This window comes from Podarcis tiliguerta (genome assembly GCF_965153285.1).
Source record: "Podarcis tiliguerta genome assembly, chromosome: 5".
In the NCBI taxonomy this organism is placed as follows: domain Eukaryota; kingdom Metazoa; phylum Chordata; class Lepidosauria; order Squamata; family Lacertidae; genus Podarcis; species Podarcis tiliguerta.
The window spans coordinates 33,438,353-33,458,327 of NC_139538.1; the positions used below are offsets into that span (position 1 = coordinate 33,438,353).

At 41.2% G+C, this 19,975-nt stretch overlaps 2 protein-coding genes across 8 annotated transcripts; both read right to left on the reverse strand.

Annotated features, from left to right (window-relative positions):
• Positions 1-575: 575 nt before the first annotated feature.
• Positions 576-6,869, reverse strand: LOC310678662 (G-protein coupled receptor 55-like). Of its 6 annotated transcripts, none has more exons than XM_083442942.1 (3): positions 6,681-6,869; positions 2,313-2,385; positions 576-1,710 (listed from the first exon to the last, which is right to left on the reverse strand). In XM_083442942.1, the coding sequence occupies exons 2-3, from the start codon at positions 2,328-2,330 to the stop codon at positions 769-771; spliced, it is 960 nt and encodes a 319-aa protein (XP_083299068.1). In that variant the 5' UTR covers positions 2,331-2,385; positions 6,681-6,869; the 3' UTR covers positions 576-768. The 6 variants fall into 6 exon arrangements, with proteins under 6 accessions (XP_083299068.1, XP_083299067.1, XP_083299066.1 ...); XM_083442941.1 differs by having other exon boundaries at positions 6,518-6,869; XM_083442940.1 differs by lacking the exon at positions 6,681-6,869 and adding an exon at positions 4,885-5,136.
• A 4,479-nt stretch (positions 6,870-11,348) lies between these two features.
• LOC310678630 (tubulin alpha-3 chain) lies at positions 11,349-17,932 on the reverse strand. Of its 2 annotated transcripts, none has more exons than XM_083442860.1 (5): positions 17,772-17,932; positions 16,645-16,867; positions 16,250-16,398; positions 14,455-15,135; positions 11,349-12,054 (listed from the first exon to the last, which is right to left on the reverse strand). In XM_083442860.1, the coding sequence occupies exons 1-5, from the start codon at positions 17,772-17,774 to the stop codon at positions 11,758-11,760; spliced, it is 1,353 nt and encodes a 450-aa protein (XP_083298986.1). In that variant the 5' UTR covers positions 17,775-17,932; the 3' UTR covers positions 11,349-11,757. The 2 variants fall into 2 exon arrangements, with proteins under 2 accessions (XP_083298986.1, XP_083298987.1); XM_083442861.1 differs by lacking the exon at positions 17,772-17,932 and adding an exon at positions 17,405-17,531.
• Between the last annotated feature and the right edge of the window lie 2,043 nt (positions 17,933-19,975).

The following is a 19,975-nucleotide window of genomic DNA, read 5'->3' on the forward strand; positions in this document are numbered from 1 at the left end:
CTGAATGTCATGGCCATCTGGATGTACAGTTCCTACTGCTCGTAAAGCAACAGTAGGGCAATACCTTTATTACAACTAACTAAAATGTCACAAAGCAGTGAGCAGACTTTCGAGTTCCCTGAGAGGCCTTCTCTAACATCAGTCTTTCCATCTTGTAATTATGAAACCAAAGCTCGTGAACCAAAAGAGAATGGAAGCTGCTGAATCATATTTCCGAGTAAAGTAAATGTTCTGCAAGCGTAAAGCCCACCATGCATCTTCCTGTCCAAAGCATTACAATTTTGCAACGTAAGAGAAAGCTTGATGAAATGCAGAAAACTGTGCCTGAATTGGCTGTGCTATTCGTTTTACTGGTAAAAACACGGGAGTAACATCATTACAGCCAATGGATTTATATCAATATTAAATGACAAAAACCAGTACAATAATAGAGAAATCAGTTGCCTGTAAACTCAAATACTGTATGGGTTTGGGGACAACTGCTACCTTACCACAGTCCTCATTGTGAGCCCTGGTTTGATTTCCAGGAAATTCTGAACATAATGTGATTTAATTGGTGCACACAAGTCTGGATGTCCCTCTCACACAGTTTGTTTTATTTATTTAGGAACTGAAATGCCACTTAAAAAAAAAAAAAACAGTTTTATCAAGGTAGCTTATAATTAACATCATATGACATGAATTTAAGCACACTTCAGCAAAATTGTTCCAAGGGGAGAAATTTCCGCTTCACAACAGCACATCCAAAATGGCTGCTCGCCGAATACTTTAGTCGATGGTACTTGCTTGTGTATTCTCGGTTGAGGCAAATTTCATAAACTCCTTTAAGACGAAATAGTAGCAGAAACCATCCAGGAAGCAGTTGAGATTAGCCCAGCACAGGCTGATCTGAACAAATGAGCGAATCATCTGCCGGCAATCATCCAGTATTTGGTTCTTCACAAGATAATATAACACAAGGGCCACATGCAAAGGGGTGAAGCAGACGAGAAACGTAGTCAGGTTTGCTGTGATAATATTGATGGATTTGCTCCTGTTTGTGAGGGGCTCACCAGGCGTTTGGTTCCTTCGCAGGCATACAATGATCCGGACTGTGCAGAAGATCATAGCTGTCATGCAAATGAGAAAAGCTGTTTCCAGGGTGGCAAACAAGATGGTGTTTTTCCAAATACTTCCGGAAAAGCCATAGAAGCAGGGGCCTCCATGTTGGTGAAGTTGATACGTATATGCAGTTCCTGCCCACACCCCAGCTGAGATGACAAGACAAGTTGTGGCTGCTTTCTTGGGAGATCTTAGGGTCCTGGCGGCAAATGGGTGCAATATAGCAATGTATCTATCCACACATATGCATGTGGAGGTTAAGATGCTTCCGTACATGTTCACAAAATACAAGCTTTCCAGGAAGGAGCAAAAGGCACCCCCGAGAACCCACTCGCTTTTGTGATAGGAAATTATCTTAAAGGGAAGAGCAAAGAGCATCAAGGTATCAAAAACCATCAGGGATGCCATGTAGATAATGGGTTCTGTCCATTGCCTGATCTTGCGGCAGGCAAACCACATCGCCATTCCGTTGAACAGCAATCCCAGGATGAATGTGGGAATGTATATAGCAAGTTGGAAGCGTTCCACATAAGGTGGAATGGGGAGGCTTGTGTTCCCTTGACTAGAACAGTTGGCTTGAAGGCTGCTTGTCTCCATCAGTTCAGTTTCCTTCAAAAAAGAGACAATGAGGCTACTGAGGTGTAGGCCACTGGATGATAGTTTAAAGAACGAGTCAATTGGTCAGTGCCCCCCACCCACCCCCATTCAAAACCCATCTGAACCATGAGCTCATTCCATCAGGGAATCCATTTTCTTTCAGTCTCCCATGAGGTAACAATAAGGTAAAGGTAAAGGGACCCCTGACCATTAGGTCCAGTCGTGACCGACTCTGGGGTTGCGGCGCTCATCTCGCTTTATTGGCCGAGGGAGTCGGCGTACAGCTTCTGGGTCCTGTGGCCAGCATGACTAAGCTGCTTCTGGCGAACCAGAGCAGCGCACGGAAACACCATTTACCTTCCCGCCAGAGCGGTACCTATTTATCTACTTGCACTTGAGGTGCTTTCGAACTGCTAGGTTGGCAGGAGCAGGGACCGAGCAACGGGAGCTCACCCCGTCACAGGGATTTGAACTGCCAACCATCTGATCGGCAAGTCCTAGGCTCTGTGGTTTAACCCACAGCGCCACCCACGTCCCCGGAGGTAACAATACTCACCTACAATATTAGGGTTGCTGTAAGGGTTGAACACTTAGGAGTAGTGGAGGAGACCAACCTGGTTTCTCTGAGCCATTAGCAGGGTCAAATCCCACCTTTGCCACTTCCACTCATGTAGGCTGGGCGTGGCCCTGCAATAGGACACCAATGTGTTTGATAGCACTGCAGTAAAGCTTTGAGTCTTAGCATTCATATTGGTCCTACTGCAAAATCAACTAAATCATATCTAGTTAAGGACTTCTCTAATCAACCTGGGTCAATTAGTATATGTTCTTCATTCTCCCATTGAACTGCTGCTGCGATGCAGATGTGAACGTAAATTTTATGCCACAGCACTCAGTGAAGCAGGCAGAAGGTACCAATGGGTTTACCCATTCAAACTCCGAATAAATTATGAAGGAGTAGCTAAAGCTGCCTCCTCCATACAACTGGAAGCTAAAATAAAACAATAGTAATTAACTCAACTGGAACTGCAACCAGATGAAGACAAACATCTGAGAGAAGTAGGCAGTGAAGAGGAAGTCACAGAACTCGAAGAAGGCGACTGGCAGCAAATGAATAGAAAGGGAAGAAAAACAAGACGGAAAAAGACGAAAAGGAAGACGCAACAACAGCAAAAGCAACGCAGAGATGGTTTCCTCTCTGCCTGACATCTCGTTGAAACTACCAGCTGTAAGTTTTAGATCTATAACCAAAACAGGAAATAAATGAGATCTATGAGATCTATAACCAAAACAGGAAAGAAATGAGATCTATGAGATCTATAACCAAAACAGGCAAGAACTGGGCTATTCTTCTCTTATTTTTTGTTTGCAATATAACTATATAAAACATATTCTGTTTCTGTGGGGGAGGGGTTAGTACTTATGTTCCCCAATTTCATCTTAGCTCATGAATGGTGATTCATGAAAAAAGAGGCAAACTATTACACTCTCAGCTATAGGTGCCAAGAAGGTTGTGGCATTTTTGTCAGTGTTCTCAGCATCCGCCATTTCACATTTTAAGCTCATCGTTGTATGAGGGTGCTCTGCGTGTGTTATGTTCCCTTGGAACCTGGCTGCTAGAATTTTATTCTATTTTTGTTATGGTTTAGGAGCTGAAATGTGACCTTGAAGTGTGTTGTGGAATACGGTGCTTGGTGGTTTTTTTTTTTTAATTTCCTGCTGAACAAGGATGTGACCTTGAGCTGTGTTTCAAAACCACTTTAGCTAAGTATTATTGTTTTCTTCAAAAGAAGCCGTGGCAGACTCTTTAACTAGCGCCTTGTTGCGAGACTCATTGAGAATCCCCTGTAAGCTGCCTTGACTTTCATGATGGAGAAAGGCCATTAATATTCCAATAATATTCCATTAATATTTGACTTCCGTCACCAAACTGGTGCCCTCCAGGTGAATTCCAACTCTGGTCAGCCTGAGCCAATGATTCTGCTGGCAAAGGCTGACTTACATAATAAGTACCTATAAAACCCTATACAGTTCAATGCAAAACTACTTGAAGGACTGTCTCCTCATATGTAAATCTGCTCATCCTTTAAGCTTTGGTACTGCATCCTTCTTGTGTGTCTATCTCCTTCTGAGGCAAGATTTGTGACAGATATAACAGGGTTTTTGTTGTTGTTGTGCCCCCCCCCCCAATCTATGGAAAACTCTTGCCTCCAATGGTGTTCTTCTGGCAACTGAAATTATTCAGTTGATTCTGTTGCTGTTTGCTTATTTAATTAAATACAGTAATTAAATAAATTTATAGCCTGCCGTTGCTCCCTAAGGGTGCCAGTGTATTAATTATTGGCGTTGCTCTTCGCATTTTTTGCTTTCTGCTGTTGTTCTTGGTTTGAAAATCTGTTGCTTTTACATTTGCTGCTCGGAGGCAGGGGAAAGTGGAATGTGCATTAAATTACATAAAATAATTATTCCTATCTAATTCTTATAAAATTGGTCTGTTTTGGACTTGTTACCACGAAACACGGTGCCAGCAACTAACTTAGATGGATATAAACAGGCATGATACAAATTTATGGAGGACAGGGCAGGCATTGACTACTAGTAGTGATGAATCAGAGTTCATATGGGTCTGATTCCCAACTGTTGGGAAAAAGCTGCTGAATATGATGGATCCTTAGTCTAATCCAGCAGGGCTCTCTTCATGTTCTTATACAGGTTCTTTGAATAGACTTTTATGTTTTTATACTTTCTACAACATGCTTAATATTAAGCGCAAAAGTAAAGTGTCATTTGCATCTGTCTGTCTCAAGAGACAACTGAGTGCACCTCCAGGGGTGAAGTCAAACTGCTGCATTAGCAACATCAAAGTGACCTCCTCAGGGCGCAATCCTGGGCAGGGTGTATGGAGGTCCTAGGCTGCCCAGATGACAAGGCCTCCTTCTCAGCCTTGCAGATGTGGTCCAAAGGGAAGCAGAGCCATATGTTTGGCACCAGCCTCGCTGCAGGAGTTGCTGGAAGGAAGCGTACAAGGCACCATTCAACTGTCTTATGTAATAAAAGTAAATAAAATTATGGTATTAAGTGAACACGCTATGTAGTCCTAAAAGCTATACAACAGAAAAGGTATAAATTGAATGTATTCTTTGCTGCCGAGATGAGATTACATAACAACCAGCTAACATGGCTCACATGGTTGAGCATGAGACACTTAATCTCAGGGTTGTGGGTTTCATTCCCACGTTGGGCAAAAGATTCCTGCATTACAGGAGGTTGGACTAGATTATTCTTGTGGTTCCTTCCAATTCCACAGTTCTGTGATTCCATAATGCAACCCAAAACAAGACAGGAAAGCATTTTTCAGTTAAGACATGAAAAGGAAAGTGCAAAACACTGCTCTTTCTGGTAATGGGCGGGTGTCATTTCCTTGAAGAGGATTTATGCAGGAGTAACTAGGCAGAGCAAAGGGATGCAGGTGGCACTGTGGGTTAAACCACAGAGCCTAGGGCTTGCTGATCAGAAGGTCAGCGGTTCGAATCCCCACAACGGGGTGAGCTCCCGTTGCACGGTCCCTGCTCCTGCCAACCTAGCAGTTCGAAAGCCCGCAGTGCAAGTAGATAAATAGGTACTGCTCCAGCAGGAAGGTAAGCAGCGTTTCCGTGCTCTGCTGTGGTTCGCCAGAAGCGGCTTAGTCATGCTGGCCACATGACCCGGAAGCTGTACGCCGGCTCCCTCGGCCAATAAAGCGAGATGAGCGCTGCAACCCCAGAGTCGTCCGCGACTGGATCTAACGGTCAGGGGTCCCTTTACCTTTACCTTTTTAACCAGGCACAGGTGACCACCAGTAACCATGGTCTTAATGCCTACTACAACTGAGATCATCTTTGTTAGTTCCACCAGCTCAAGTCAGTCAGGATGGTGGAATGGGATGGCTAGGTTCAGGCTGCCCATACACCATACATTTAAAACACACGACTTCCCACAAAGAATCCTGAGAACGTTATTTACCCCTCACAGAGCTACAGCTCCCATCATCCTTAAACAAACTACAGTTCCCCAGATTCTTTGAGGGAAGCTATGTGCTTTAAATGGTGTGTACACTGCCTCACTCCCCACCTTACAAACAGATGGGCATCACTCTCAAAGCTGATAGTGTCAGCCATCTGATTATGGCTGTATATGCAGCTTCCGATACACACACAAAGCACATTTTGTACTCAGGCAGAGGAAGAAATGCACCTTCAAGTATGCTATGCTATGCACACAAACACATAGAGTTGCACAAGTATGATAGTTAAAGGACCCCTGTTTGGCTAAGTCCACTCAAAGGTGACTATGGGGTGCGGCACTCATCTTGCTTCAGGCTGAGGGAGCCAGCATTTGTCCACAAACAGCTTTCCGGGTCATGTGGCCAGCATGACTGAACCGCTTCTGGAGCAACGGGACACCATGACGAGTGCCAGAGTGCACGGAAATGCCGTTTAACTTCCCGCCACAGTGGTACCTATTTATTTGCTTGCACTGGCATGCTTTCAAACTGCTAGGTTGGCAGAAGCAAGGACAGAGCAATGGGAGCTCACCCAGTCGTACAGATTTGAACTGCCGACCTTCCAATCGGCAAGCCCAAGAGGCTCAGTGGTTTAGACCACAGCACCACCTGCGTCCCTTAGTTGCACAAGTATTTTCCAGGGCCTGCCATATCCAGTATTGAGGACTACATGAGATGGCTTGCTGGATCTAGACAGATTATTAGCCAAACTGGAGATAAAGCATTGCAAATTTAAAATCCTAGATGTGATCAGTACTTAAAGCTCATAGAACTTACCCCCAAACTCACTCTCCATAAAACCAGCCAGAACACTGGATGTTATTCAGTGAATCAACAGTAGGTCCTTCTTTACAGAGCCTTTCCTGGAGCAGAATAAACACCAGATCCCAAATGCAAATACTAGCTTCCTCTTATCGAGGTTCTTAAAACAAACATGTGCCTGCACACTACTTAATTAGCTGGTGCCATCATTTGCAAAAAGCTGCAGCTCTATTCTGTCAACTCCAGCTAACGTTCTCAACTCTCATTATTTGAACTTCTCAGCCTTCTGACGTAGTTTTTAAAGGTATTTGCATACGACGCTCCACTTTTTACTATGTGGTAAACCTGTAGCAGAGGAAATGGTATTTATAAGTCATAACTGGCTTTATTTAGCAACCTGCGTGACAAGCTTCTCAATTTGGCCATGATTAGGGAATAGGATTATGTTTATTTGAAACCACTCGAGAGACACCGTACTGTAGCATATACTGTAGCATAACCCAGGCTTTGACATTGATTTTTATATTGCACTGAACTGAAACAGCGGCATCGCCACTTAACCTATTGTTGTAAATAATTAGCTAATGAACTGCTGGAAAAGAAGAAAGCATGCAGTATAGAGTGCTACTCTTTTACACTTGCAGGTTAACTACTGGACGTGGTTCAAAACTGATTCTTGGCACCCTACGGAATAGGGCTAGATCTGTAGTGCATTGTTTGCATACTTCTTTTGAAAACCAGCCCACAACTGGGATAACTATTTTAGAACTCCCAAAGAAGGGCCACATTTGATTTTAAGAAAGTGAATGATATGCACGACCATGTTTTTTATAACCTTCCCCAGCTTACTGCCACATTTACAGAATGAGATGTCAGTGTATTTGGTGCGAATGAGATTAGTCTGCTCATTCTACAACAGTTTCGTTGAAGATGAAATCAAAATATAGTTGTGAGTTTTACTTCTGAGTAAGAAAGTTTCTAATTTACTTTGAGCAATCATTAAAGTCATTTATAAAACATGACCTTCAGTTCCAGGAAACTTGCACGTTATGAGTCATCTGCTGTTTTCCCCACGCTGTATAGTACAAGAGGGCAGACTATGGCAGAATCATCCAGTACATATGTGGATTGAATATTCATCATAAGGCAATGTCAGAATTGAAAATAGTAAGAATTTAACATCTTAATGTATGTCACTTAATACGTTTTAAAATATGAATTGATGGACAAACAGGCTGCGCATATGCCTATAGCAAAAACAGCACCAGTGATATTATTTCTTCTTGATCACCTATGAAAATCCAAACTCAAAATGAAGTACATTTAACTTTACTAGACCCATCAAGATGTATAGTGTCAACTTGTACATAAATGGTTTGTGAAAATGCTGTTAGTCCTATCTTACTAGTGAGCAGGATTTTCTGCTCAACACAGTAGTTGCTTCTACTAAATACTAGGGACACTGCCTTCTGAATCGTTTATAGCCTTTAATTAAAACTCATTAGATACTAAATTTCTCTCAGCTGTTTGTGTTCATGAGGATACTTTCAAGATATTCTCGATAGCTGTTCTACATACTCAGTCATCTCCTGGTTTTTAATTGCTTTATTAGCCATACTTCAACAATCCTTAGCTGCAGGTAACCTCAGAAAACCACTTTCATCATTTGATTAAAATGAGCTTTCACAGAACAAATATGGGATAGAATTTTCATTTGCAGAGGCAGCTCATTCATAATCAGAATGATCAAGAAATGAGACAGCAATGGTCATGCACAGGTTAACTTGGCTTTAGTGTTGGAATTGCTTCTATCTCTCTTTTGTAGACCTACTACTTCCTTAACAACTAAGTTCAATTGGCCTTTCCAATAATTATGCTGAAATCAATTCCCATTATGCTGGTTGACTATCATTTCTTCTACTTTATTCATTTTCCTCTTCTAACATACTGATTTTAACTTTTCAACTGCTGTCTCTTTTGGAACAATCCTTTTTATTAGCATTTTTCCTCCACTCCACATTTCCAATTTATTTGCTTTATGGCTAAAAGGAGGCAAGTTAATACTTTGAAATTAGACCACTCCCATTTGACAACACCTTTGAAAACTCAAACTGGGCTCTTCACAATACCTTTGCCACATAGCACTCATAGAAACCTTAAGCTCTTGCAGTTGTTCTGATGCTGCACTCTTATTGATACAAGGAATCAAGTCATTGTTATCCAATTAAGCTTATGTGGGCTGAAAAGCCCCAAATCTGGAAGTTTGTCTGCAAAATAAGATGTATGACCTTAACAACTCCATTGATGGTTAGTACCTGCCACCCCAGGGTCATTCCAGGGCCCAAGTGACCAAAATCTCTAGAATTCAGCTGCTGAAATAGAAGGGTCCTCCTTCAATGTCTTCAAGACCGCAGATGGCTGCTGAGACCTTCCTGGCCCTGAGAATGGGAGAGGCTATTTCTCAATCCAACAGAAAATTACCCACTCACAGGTCAACCCTGACACTATCTCAGCAATAAAGCAATAATAGCTAATGCATACAGAAATAAGGTGCTGGCATATGCATTCCATAAACCTTTGGCCATCCCGTATCATATACCCACATCTCATACGGCATTGCATCCAACCCAAAATCTGTTTTATGGTTCAAGGCTGTTAAGTATTCCGTGGCCGCAGGCTCATTCATTCCTACCCATTGTTCAAATAATTGCAAACGTTAAAGCTCATTTTTACAGGACAAGGGATAAATACAAGCAAGCTCTATTCATACTAACTGGAGGCTACAAAAGTATTCAAATGTTGTAAAAAATGCAACCCAAGCTTAATTGTAAACTTAACATTGAGAGCATTGCAATTTTGAATGAACGTGCAAATATAAAATAGCACCCATTCTTCAAATTTAGCAGCATTTTCTATTATAATGAATCTTAATAAAAGTCTTTGGATTCCCAACAATAAAGACAAACACACAGGCTGCCATTGTTACTTATCACAATTACCCCTGCAACCAGTCAAAATGTTTCGGTTGCAGGTTTTGCATAGCAGGGACATAAGATCTAGCTTTAATACGCTACCATGTTTAATGACTTGAACAAAAAAGTTAATGCCTATATGCTATTGCTGCTTAAGGTTGTAGTATGTACTTAAAGGTAAAGGTACCCCTGCCCGTACGGGCCAGTCGTGTCCGACTCTAGGGTTGTGCACCCATCTCACTTAAGAGGCCGGGGGCCAGCGCTGTCCGGAAACACTTCTGGGTCACATGGCCAGCGTGACGAAGCTGCTCTGGCGAGCCAGCACCAGCGCATCACACGGAAACGCCGTTTACCTTCCCGCTAGAAAGCGGTCCCTATTTATCTACTTGCACTTAGGGGTGCTTTTGAACTGCTAGGTAGGCAGGAGCTGGGACCGAACGACAGGAGCTCACCCCGCCGCGGGGATTCGAACCACGCTGACCTTCTGATTGGCAAGCCCTAGGCACTGTGGTTTTTACCCACAGCAGCACCTCAGAGTAAAACACAGTGAATTTTGCTTCTAATACAGAATGGCATTGCACATGAACTGGAAGCTACTTCATGCTATGATCCAGTTTCTTATGACACAAATACTATTCTTTGGGTTCTGTCTTGGGCCCGGTCTTATTCAACATCTTTATCAACGACTTGGATGGACTCAAGGGCATCCTGATCAAATTTGCAGATGACACCAAACTGGGAGGGGTGGCTAACACCCCAGAGGACAGGATCACACTTCAAAACGACCTTGGCAGATTAGAGAACTGGGCCAAAACAAACAAGATGAACTTTAACAGGGAGAAATGTAAAGTATTGCACTTGGGCAAAAAAAAGGAGAGGCACAAATAAAAGATGGGTGACACCTGGCTTGAGAGCAGTACATGTGAAAAGAATCTAGGAGTCTTGGTTGACCACAAACTTGACATGAGCCAACAGTGCGACACGGCAGCTAAAAAAGCCAATGCAATTCTGGGCTGCATCAATAGGAGTATAGCATCTAGATCAAGGGAAGTAATAGTGCCACTGTATTCTGCTCTGGTCAGACCTCACCTGGAGTACTGTGTCCAGTTCTGGGCACCACAGTTCAAGAAGGACACTGACAAACTGGAACGTGTCCAGAGGAGGGCAACCAAAATGGTCAAAGGCTTGGAAACGATGCCTTATGAGGAACGGCTAAGGGAGCTGGGCATGTTTAGCCTGGAGAAGAGGAGGTTAAGGGGTGATATGATAGCCATGTTCAAATATATAAAAGGATGTCACATAGAGGAGGGAGAAAGGTTGTTTTCTGCTGCTCCAGAGAAGCGGACACGGAGCAATGGATCCAAACTACAAGAAAGAAGATTCCACCTAAACATTAGGAAGAACTTCCTGACAGTAAGAGCTGTTTGACAGTGGAATTTGCTGCCAAGGAGTGTGGTGGAGTCTCCTTCTTTGGAGGTCTTTAAGCAGAGGCTTGACAACCATATGTCAGGAGTGCTCTGATGGTGTTTCCTGCTTGGCAGGGGGTTGGACTCGAAGGCCCTTGTGGTCTATTCCAACTCGTATGATTCTATGGTACGACTCCAAACCTTTGTAAAGGACTCGACTGCCTGAAAAGATGGGTTTATATTCCCTTTCTCAATGTATTGCTTGCATTTTGTCTTTAAAATTTACATGGACAGATTACATAGTTTTTCTACCTAAGCTTTAAGGATACTTTCATGAGGTATTCTTTCCAGTTGGTTCTGGAAATGTCCTGTATAAGGCGGAACATGACACCATTATCAGGTTCTATTAAACCATAGGATAGGAAACAGAAACTTTTAAAAAAAGAAATAACGGAATATATACATACATTCATTCATATTTCTTTATTTAACACAAAGCTCAATGTGCACAATGATATCCCCATGTGATTTTCATTATAAAGACATGTCTGCTAAGATTTAGGATCCTGTAACGTATTAGTATGATTCTTTTCAATATAAATTTTTCATTTTTCAGGTTTTCAAGATCGTTGCAAAAGGAATGCAAGGGGGAAGGGAGAATAGATCTTCAAATCTAGGAGGCCGTATATAGCATTTCTGACAGAAACTTTATTTTATACTTTTCTCAGAATATATTTATAACTATTCTAAGAAAGATTTTAAAGCTATTTTAAATGATTAAACGAAACTGCTAGAACGCTTAAATGTTTATTTGAAACAGAACAAGTGAACTGAAGTATGAAAATATTTTCAAATAATCATCTGACATTACTTTTTTCTAATACTCTTCCCCTTCTTCAGCCTCAGCTTCCACAGAATCAACACCCACTTCTTCATAATCTTTCTCAAGAGCAGCTAGATCTTCACGAGCTTCAGAAAATTCTCCTTCCTCCATACCTTCTCCAACATACCAATGCACAAAGGCTCGTTTAGCATACATCAGGTCAAATTTATGGTCAAGACGAGCCCAAGCTTCTGCAATGGCAGTTGTATTACTTAACATACACACAGCACGTTGCACCTTGGCCAGATCCCCTCCTGGCACAACAGTAGGAGGCTGGTAATTAATGCCCACCTAGAAGAAAAATGAAAGTTTAATTATGTTTCCCTATAGCTCCACCACCCACATTCAATGGAATCATTGCAGGGCTTATGAGTTTTGCTTTTTCCTTAATTCCCATTACAGCAGGCAAGGACATTACAGAAAGAAAATTAGAGGTGAACTGAATATTAAGCAACTTGAACAAGACAATCAGGTAGGTGAGAATATAAAAAATGTATGTATCTATTCTCCACTATGCCCTGAGGTTCTGCTTCTACACCATAGGGAGGGAAGGACAAATGGGTTTGTGGGCAATCATGAGGATCCCACTGTGAGCAGACTGTACTTTTGACCCGGGGGTTGTGTGTATCAATAAAACGATAAAACTACACAGGATTAACATTCGGAATGCAGTCATCATTAAGTTAGATTTCAGCCAAGAAAGCCCTCTGGGTATAGGGCAGTATATAAATTCAAATAATAATAGTAACAATACTGTTAAATATATGGTTAGCTTATTAATATCTTAGATCACATTCTTGGCACACACAAAGATCACAAAATCTACCAGGAAAGGGCAAACTATTTAAAAGTCTCTCTATCTAGTTAAGTCCCCCCCCCCCCAATGCTAAACAAATACTTTAAAAACGACAGGCAAACCCTACTTCTTAAAACCTACATTATTCCAATTCTGAAAATCAGTAAAAGCAATGACGGGCGCTGTTCCATCTGGTCACCTATTTGAGGGAATGGAGAAAACTGGACCTCCTTCCTTGCCCAAATGTCTTTGTTCCGCAGAGTAAAAATCTGAAGCCCATTTCTATATGAGCCATCTGTTTAAGGGGTGATTTCTGTTACATACTTTTTTTATTTTACTTTTAATAGGTTAGTTGATGTGGTGTAGCAAACAGTTGTTCTTTAATCAAGGAGACTTGTACTCAAATCCCAAACTATGCTATGAAGCTTATTTTCAGGGTAGCCACAATCTCTCTGCCTACACTACTTTATAAGGCTGTGAGAATAAAATGCGATGCCACTACATACAGTGGTACCTCGGGTTAAGAACTTAATTCATTCTGGAGGTCTGTTCTTAACCTGAGGTACCATTTTAGCTAATAGGGCCTCCCACTGCTGCTGCCATGCAATTTCGGTTCTCATCCTGAAGCAAAGTTCTTAACCCGAGGTACTATTTCTGGGTTAGTGGAGTCTGTAACCTGAAGCGTCTGTAACCTGAAGTACCACTGTATAGTACTCTGAGCACTCTGGGTAAAAGGGAAAATAAAAAATAGAAATAATAATAGTCCTTAGCTAGAAAATTTTTAAAGGAAAAATCTCACCCTTTAATATTCTACTTTGAGAGCTTAATGATGATAGGAAATGCTAACTGCCACAAATTAGTAAAAAAGTGGTACGACTATGTACTTTCCAAACCACTGGATATCTTGTGCCTCTTAGTGACAAATAAGAAATGTAATTTACATGAATTTAATATTGCTGGTTGGTGGAAATGACCGGCAGAATCCAAGACCAGGGAGAAGAGTTGGTGGAAGAAGATTGGAAGAAATTTAAAGACTACTTACAGAAATACTGCAGAATTAATGAATGTTAGAATGATGTTGGATTGAAGTTAAGTGGTTTTTTAGCAGCAATGTTATAAAGGAATATGTAAAAATGGGCTGTTAACAGGTGATAATCTAAAGCTACAATATATTAAGATAAAAGATTAAGACAAAATCAAAGAGGGAAAGGATTTGCTGAATTAACTAATTGATCTGGAATACAAGGGAGGGAGGTGTGAGGTGGTCAGGGAAACAAGCAAATGAAAGACAAGATATGGAAAGACTGATTTGTTTTTAACTGCTTTTATTTTATATGGTTTTTTTCTTTTTTCTTATTTTTGTAACATGTTGAAATTTCAATAAATATCTTATAAAAAAATAATAATTTAATATTGCTGGGATATCTAAAATGCACTTGCATATCATACGTAGTGTTTTTTAAGTGCACTGAATACTGCATACTCTCCCATTTGGATTACGAAGCACGGCACATGGGCCTGCCTCTAAAAAGTATCTGGAAATTTTTGGAATTCAATACAACTATGTGACAAGGATCTGCTCTGAAAGAATGAAAGGGGCCTCATAAATGAACAAATGTACCCTGTCTGAGACCCTAGACTGAGGCCTGCATCTTCAAGAAACTTTTAAAACCTTATTTGATTAGTGCAGCATTTTCTATGAGCTAATTTGACTAATTTCACTTTCAAAATTATGACTGCACTGTTAAAATGGCAAATGTGAAAACAACTACCTATTAGTTGTTAATTTACAACAGATTAAAAATGAACTTATGGACAGCTTGTGCACCATGAAAACCACCTATAAAGAAATGGCTGAAAGGTTCTGTAAATTCACTTAAAATGCTTTAAAATACCTTGAATCCAGTTGGACACCAATCCACAAACTGAATGGTACGCTTTGTCTTGATAGTTGCAATAGCTGCATTGACATCTTTTGGGACAACATCACCTCTGTATAACATGCAGCAGGCCATATATTTGCCATGGCGAGGGTCACACTTTACCATCTGGTTGGCTGGCTCAAAACATGCATTAGTAATTTCAGCGACAGACAACTGCTCATGGTATGCCTTTTCAGCTGAGATGACAGGTGCGTATGTTGCCAAAGGAAAATGGATTCGTGGGTATGGGACAAGATTTGTCTGAAATTCTGTCAGATCTACATTCAGAGCACCATCAAAACGGAGTGAAGCCGTGATAGATGAAACAATTTGGCCAATGAGACGATTTAGGTTGGTGTAAGTGGGGCGTTCAATGTCAAGATTGCGTCGACATATATCATAAATAGCTTCATTATCTACCATGAAGGCACAGTCAGAATGCTCCAATGTTGTGTGTGTAGTAAGGATAGAATTATAAGGCTCTACTACAGCAGTAGATACCTGTGGAGCTGGGTAAATAGCAAACTCCAATTTGGACTTTTTGCCATAATCAACTGACAGTCTTTCCATGAGTAAAGATGCAAATCCAGAGCCAGTGCCTCCTCCGAAACTATGAAAAATAAGGAAACCCTGAAGACCTGTGCACAAATCAGCCTAGAAGAAAAAGACAGCAAGCGAAATATTAATATTCTAAGTGTGTACTTAATGTACAAATCATTCCTAGAAATCACTTGTTTTCACTGTGTGCATTTAAAATATTTGGCTAATTAAAAATTTCCTTCCATTTTTCTTAAAAAGTCTTAAAATCTAATGATCCTAGACTTATTTAATGTTGTCTGATTATTTCATGAAATATGCTGTTTTGATGTTTGATAAAGCTAAGCAGTAGTTCAGTATTGCATTCTACACTAGTAAGTTCTATTTAGTGTAGAACTAATAAGTCAACTTAAATTAATCAAACCCATTAATTTCAGTGGGTCTACAAAGATGTTTAATGTTTGATACAATGCACTGAATTTAATAAGTAGTAAAATGAAATCTTTAGTACATTTTACTTGAAATCAAAGACTTCTAGAAAAATATTAAAAAATGGTATGTGTGAACAAAAGAGAATTTATTTATTTATCTATTTCAGATAACATAGTTGCCTTGGATAAAATTAGCTTGTTACTGGTGTATGCCCCCCCCATCTAAGACACAAAAAATGACTTCTAATTATTTATGTGGTCAGTTACAGTGCATGACTTTGGGAATACTTTTTAATGTGCAATAAAGAACCAATTTTCCTGTCTTTGTTAAGTCTACTAAATCTATTTCAATCACCTTTAAACTCTATTCTGACACAATAAAATTATACCTTTAAGATTAAGGACCTAAACCAAAACATGGGAAGTCTGTACATACCAAAATCCTGTGAACATAGAAGATACCTATGCAATACTCATGTGTTGATATTTTATTGCTCTCTGTACAAGTGTATGTGTTACAAAAACCTACTCACTTACAGTAGTTCTATAGCTGTCTGTGCAGATGTCAAATTAATTCAAGATTGATGGGTCTTGTAAGTTAAGTTTGTATAAAGATGGGAGGTGGTAGGTAGGGTGTGATTAGCAATTTGGTTGTGTGTGTCCTTTGGATTTATGGCCTGTTAATGATACTTTCCATTTAAATGTACTCTCCTATTTTCATAATAGAATAATTTTTCTGACTAGTTTGAAAGGTAGCGAATTGGGTTGGTGTCTGTTCTTAGTTTTCTACTAAAACTTACCAGTTTGCGAATGCGATCCAGCACTAAATCAACAATCTCTTTTCCTATGGTATAGTGGCCTCGGGCATAATTGTTGGCAGCATCTTCTTTTCCAGTAATAAGTTGCTCAGGATGAAATAACTGCCTATAAGTGCCTGTACGCACTTCATCTATAAAAAATTATAAAGAATCTTGTAAACCATTCCTATTTCACCTTTGCCTGATGCATTTAGCCTTAAAACATTATGCATGAAATGGTAAAAAAAAACAGATAGCTTGCCACAAAACTATTTTGTAAAATCTGTATTGCTAAAGTTAATATTAATCTATAATAACTCTAATATAATGCTCAAAACTGCAATATAGTCTATTTAACACTAGCAATTTCATACACCAGAAAGCAGCAATATACCTACCAACCACAGTTGGCTCAAGGTCCACAAAGACAGCTCTAGGCACATGCTTGCCAGCTCCAGTTTCACTAAAAAAAGTGTTGAAAGAATCATCACCACCTCCTATGGTCTTGTCACTTGGCATCTGACCATCAGGTTGGATTCCATGTTCAAGACAATACAGCTCCCAGCAAGCATTACCAATCTGAACACCAGCCTGTCCAACATGGATAGATATACACTCACGCTGTTAAAAAAACAACAAAACAAAGACACATAGAAGAGTGAAAATTAGTTTGCTCTTTTGTAAATGACTCGAGATTTTTTTTAAAAAAATTGTACCATCACAGATACCAAAGACTATTTTTTTAAAGTGGCTCTCTTTTCAAACACACCACTATCTCAGCCTAGATAATCTATTTAATGGAATATCCGAGGCCTGTTTAACTAACACTTTCAAAGAGGAATGTATTTCTCTTACCTCCCATATGATCCAATCAAGTTTTACTTATGCACTCATTACCTGTCATCTTTCACAGCATTTTGCCGTTATCTGGCCACTACGCACTTCCCAAACTGTTAATAATTACAGTGCATTCCCTCCCGACCACGGTCCCCTTTCGCCCTTCTCCACGATTTCATGCCAGGATAACCTGTTTTACATTTCAACACCGACTTATCCCACTGTGGGCATGATTCAAAGGAAAGCGACCGCTTTCACGCCTCCTCCTCCATGCCTCCCTTTAATAGCAAAACCACAATACTGTATTCCACCGCTCCCCACCATGGCGAATCTGAGGCGAAGCGACGGTCAGCCCTCGCGCTCTCGGCCCTGAGGAAAGACCGCCAACGGCGCGAAACCAACCGACTCTCTCGGCAAGATTCGCGCCTTTCGGGGTCACGCGGCCGCTCTCCATTGGCTGCCGGAACCGCCGCTCGTTCCCTCGTGCTCGCGCCACGAGTCGGCCGGCCTTCGCCGCGCACGATGCGGGAGACCTCGGGTTTCCGTCTCCCCGCTCGCCATAGGGCCCTGCTTACTACCCTCTTACCCCGAGCTCACGGCCCCCGTCAGAACACCCTCAGCCGAAGGGGTTCAACACCCGCCATGCCGTCCCTCCTAAAGCCCCACCACAGAAACCCCCGCTCCCTACCATGGCGCCTCGCGGAGATGACGAGTTTCACGGACACCGGTGGAGCGTTCTGCGCCCTATCCCGTCTGAGACTAACGTCAATTGTTCAGCCGTTGGGGGCAACGGCCTCTCTCGCGCCCCTTTCGGTCGCCCTACTGATGCCCTATTGGCGGAGGCTGCTCCGCTTTTGCACGCTGATTGGTTGAACGGGGCCTTCTCCAACTCGGGGTGGTTGTGGCCTGATATGATGGGGGTGGAGGGGAGCGTGACACTTTAGGCGGGAAACATTTTCGTTTCTGGGGGGAGGGGTGGGGAGCTAAATGGATCGTCGGAACCCCATGTCAACAAAAGCATCCTTCTACAATATTGGGGGGGGGGTGCACTTTTGTCACTCACTGTCAAGTGTGAAAACAGCATGCTTTTCACACATAATTGAAATGTGTGAAGTAGCCCATGATTGTGGATTGCGAAGCGCATTGAAAACAGACGTCTACCCTCTTCAAACTTTGAATTAACCAACTGCCCTTTATAACTTTATCTTCTTTGAAGGCTGCAGCCTTATATGCACTTTAGGTCCAGTTGCGGACGACTCTAGGGTTGCGCGCTCATCTCGCCCTATAGGCCAAGGGAGCCGGCATTTGTCCGCAGACAGCTTCCGGATCATGTGGCCAGCATGACCAAGCTGCTTCTGTCGAACCAGAGCAGTGCACGGAAACATCGTTTACCTTCCCACCAGAGTGGTACCTATTTATCTACTTGCACTTTGACGTGCTTTCGAACTGCTAGGTGGGCAGGAGCAGGGACAGAGCAACAGGAGTTCACCCCATCACGGGGATTCGAAGCGCTGACCTTCTGATCTGCAAGCCCTAGGCTCTGTGGTTTAGACCAAACGTCACCTGCGTCCCTATATGCACTTACTAGGGAGTAAATTCAACTGAACAAAGCAGTGAACATGTACATATGATTACAGTATATTGCTTTTCACAAAAATATGGCTCAAAGCAACTGAGAAACTCAGAAATGAACCACTTAGAAAACAGCAAAAAACAAGTATACAGAAAAACCAACAAAAGACTAGGTCTATCAGGCCTCTTCTTCTTGAGTTGCTCTCCTGGGAGCAACCATTTTATCAATCCGCCTCTAGGAGGGATAGAAAGCTAAGTTCACTCCCCACTACAAAACGACCACTATCCCAAAAACATAATGTACCGCAGTACAATTGTGTTGTAAAATATCACCATTCTCATTTAAAATTAATACAGAAGCTTCCAAAATGCACAATGAAATGTATATGTTTTAGCTAATGAGCAACATTATTCAGAAAGAAAACCACCCAACAGTGCCATCGTGTGGGAAATCTATCTGTCATTTGAAATCCTGTGTTTCTTAACTGTCTTAAACAGTTTCTGTACTTGCCACAAGGAGGAAGCAGAACCCACATTTAGAAAAGCTGCATATCTTTTAAAGAATGGTTTAAGAAAGTAAAGGTAAAGAAGTTTTCAGCATTTGTAACGAGGGTTACAAAAAGAGTAGAAGGGCTGTATTTTAATATTCTCTTCAAATCTTCAAAAATCTTCAAAAATCACTGAATTGCAAGAATGCCTTTATGTGCTAGCTGTTACGTTCTGCTTAACACAGATTAATTGAATTGGAGGCAGTTTTCAAATCAAACTGGATTTTATTCTAAGTAAAATATTATTATTATCTGGTCACTGACCAGATTCAGACACTCTGGAAGAAGACTGATTTTCTAGATCCATTTCTATCATGGTTTTGGCCTGGCTTTGGCACAGAAACTGCCTTGGTTGCCTTATGCAGTTTGCCTAGATGCAATAAAGTTTAATACGAACAGTCAATTTCAACAAGTATATGTTGGTTGAATACTGCAAATCAGTTGCGTAACCAGCCCTTGGCTTAGGCTATTACCAGAAAATTTGCAGTGGGCAGAATTCCAGTGTTAGGGAAAGGGAAGGGAGTATTTGGTAAAAGAGCTAAACCCTAAATACAAGCAGCAAATAATAATTTAAATTATGGCTGTTATTTCATAACTTTAATAAAGTTTTGTTTTAATACTTTAAGTGCCAACTGTTTGCCATTTATTCCATAGTGTTTGCACTCATTGGTTAGAGCATTTTAAGCCAGAAAAAGCTTCTTAATTGTTTACCAATAGGAGCATACAATGCTGCTGTCTATCAGGCCTGATTATTCCTTTAGTCCAGTATTGT

What these genes read in the sequence shown, in the direction of transcription:
- LOC310678662 (XM_083442939.1), bottom strand. Translation starts at nt 2,447, where the DNA reads ATGAATGCTAAGACTCAAAGCTTTACTGCAGTGCTATCAAACACATTG. An exon ending in TAATGGCTCAGAGAAACCAG is followed by an intron (nt 1,711 to 2,312) that starts GTTGGTCTCCTC and finishes TCTTTTTTGAAG; the next exon opens with GAAACTGAACTGATGGAGAC.
- LOC310678630 (XM_083442860.1), bottom strand. An exon ending in CCTTGAGCCAACTGTGGTTG is followed by an intron (nt 16,399 to 16,644) that starts GTAGGTATATTG and finishes AATTTTTTATAG; the next exon opens with ATGAAGTGCGTACAGGCACT. An exon ending in TGGATCGCATTCGCAAACTG is followed by an intron (nt 15,136 to 16,249) that starts GTAAGTTTTAGT and finishes TTTTTCTTCTAG; the next exon opens with GCTGATTTGTGCACAGGTCT.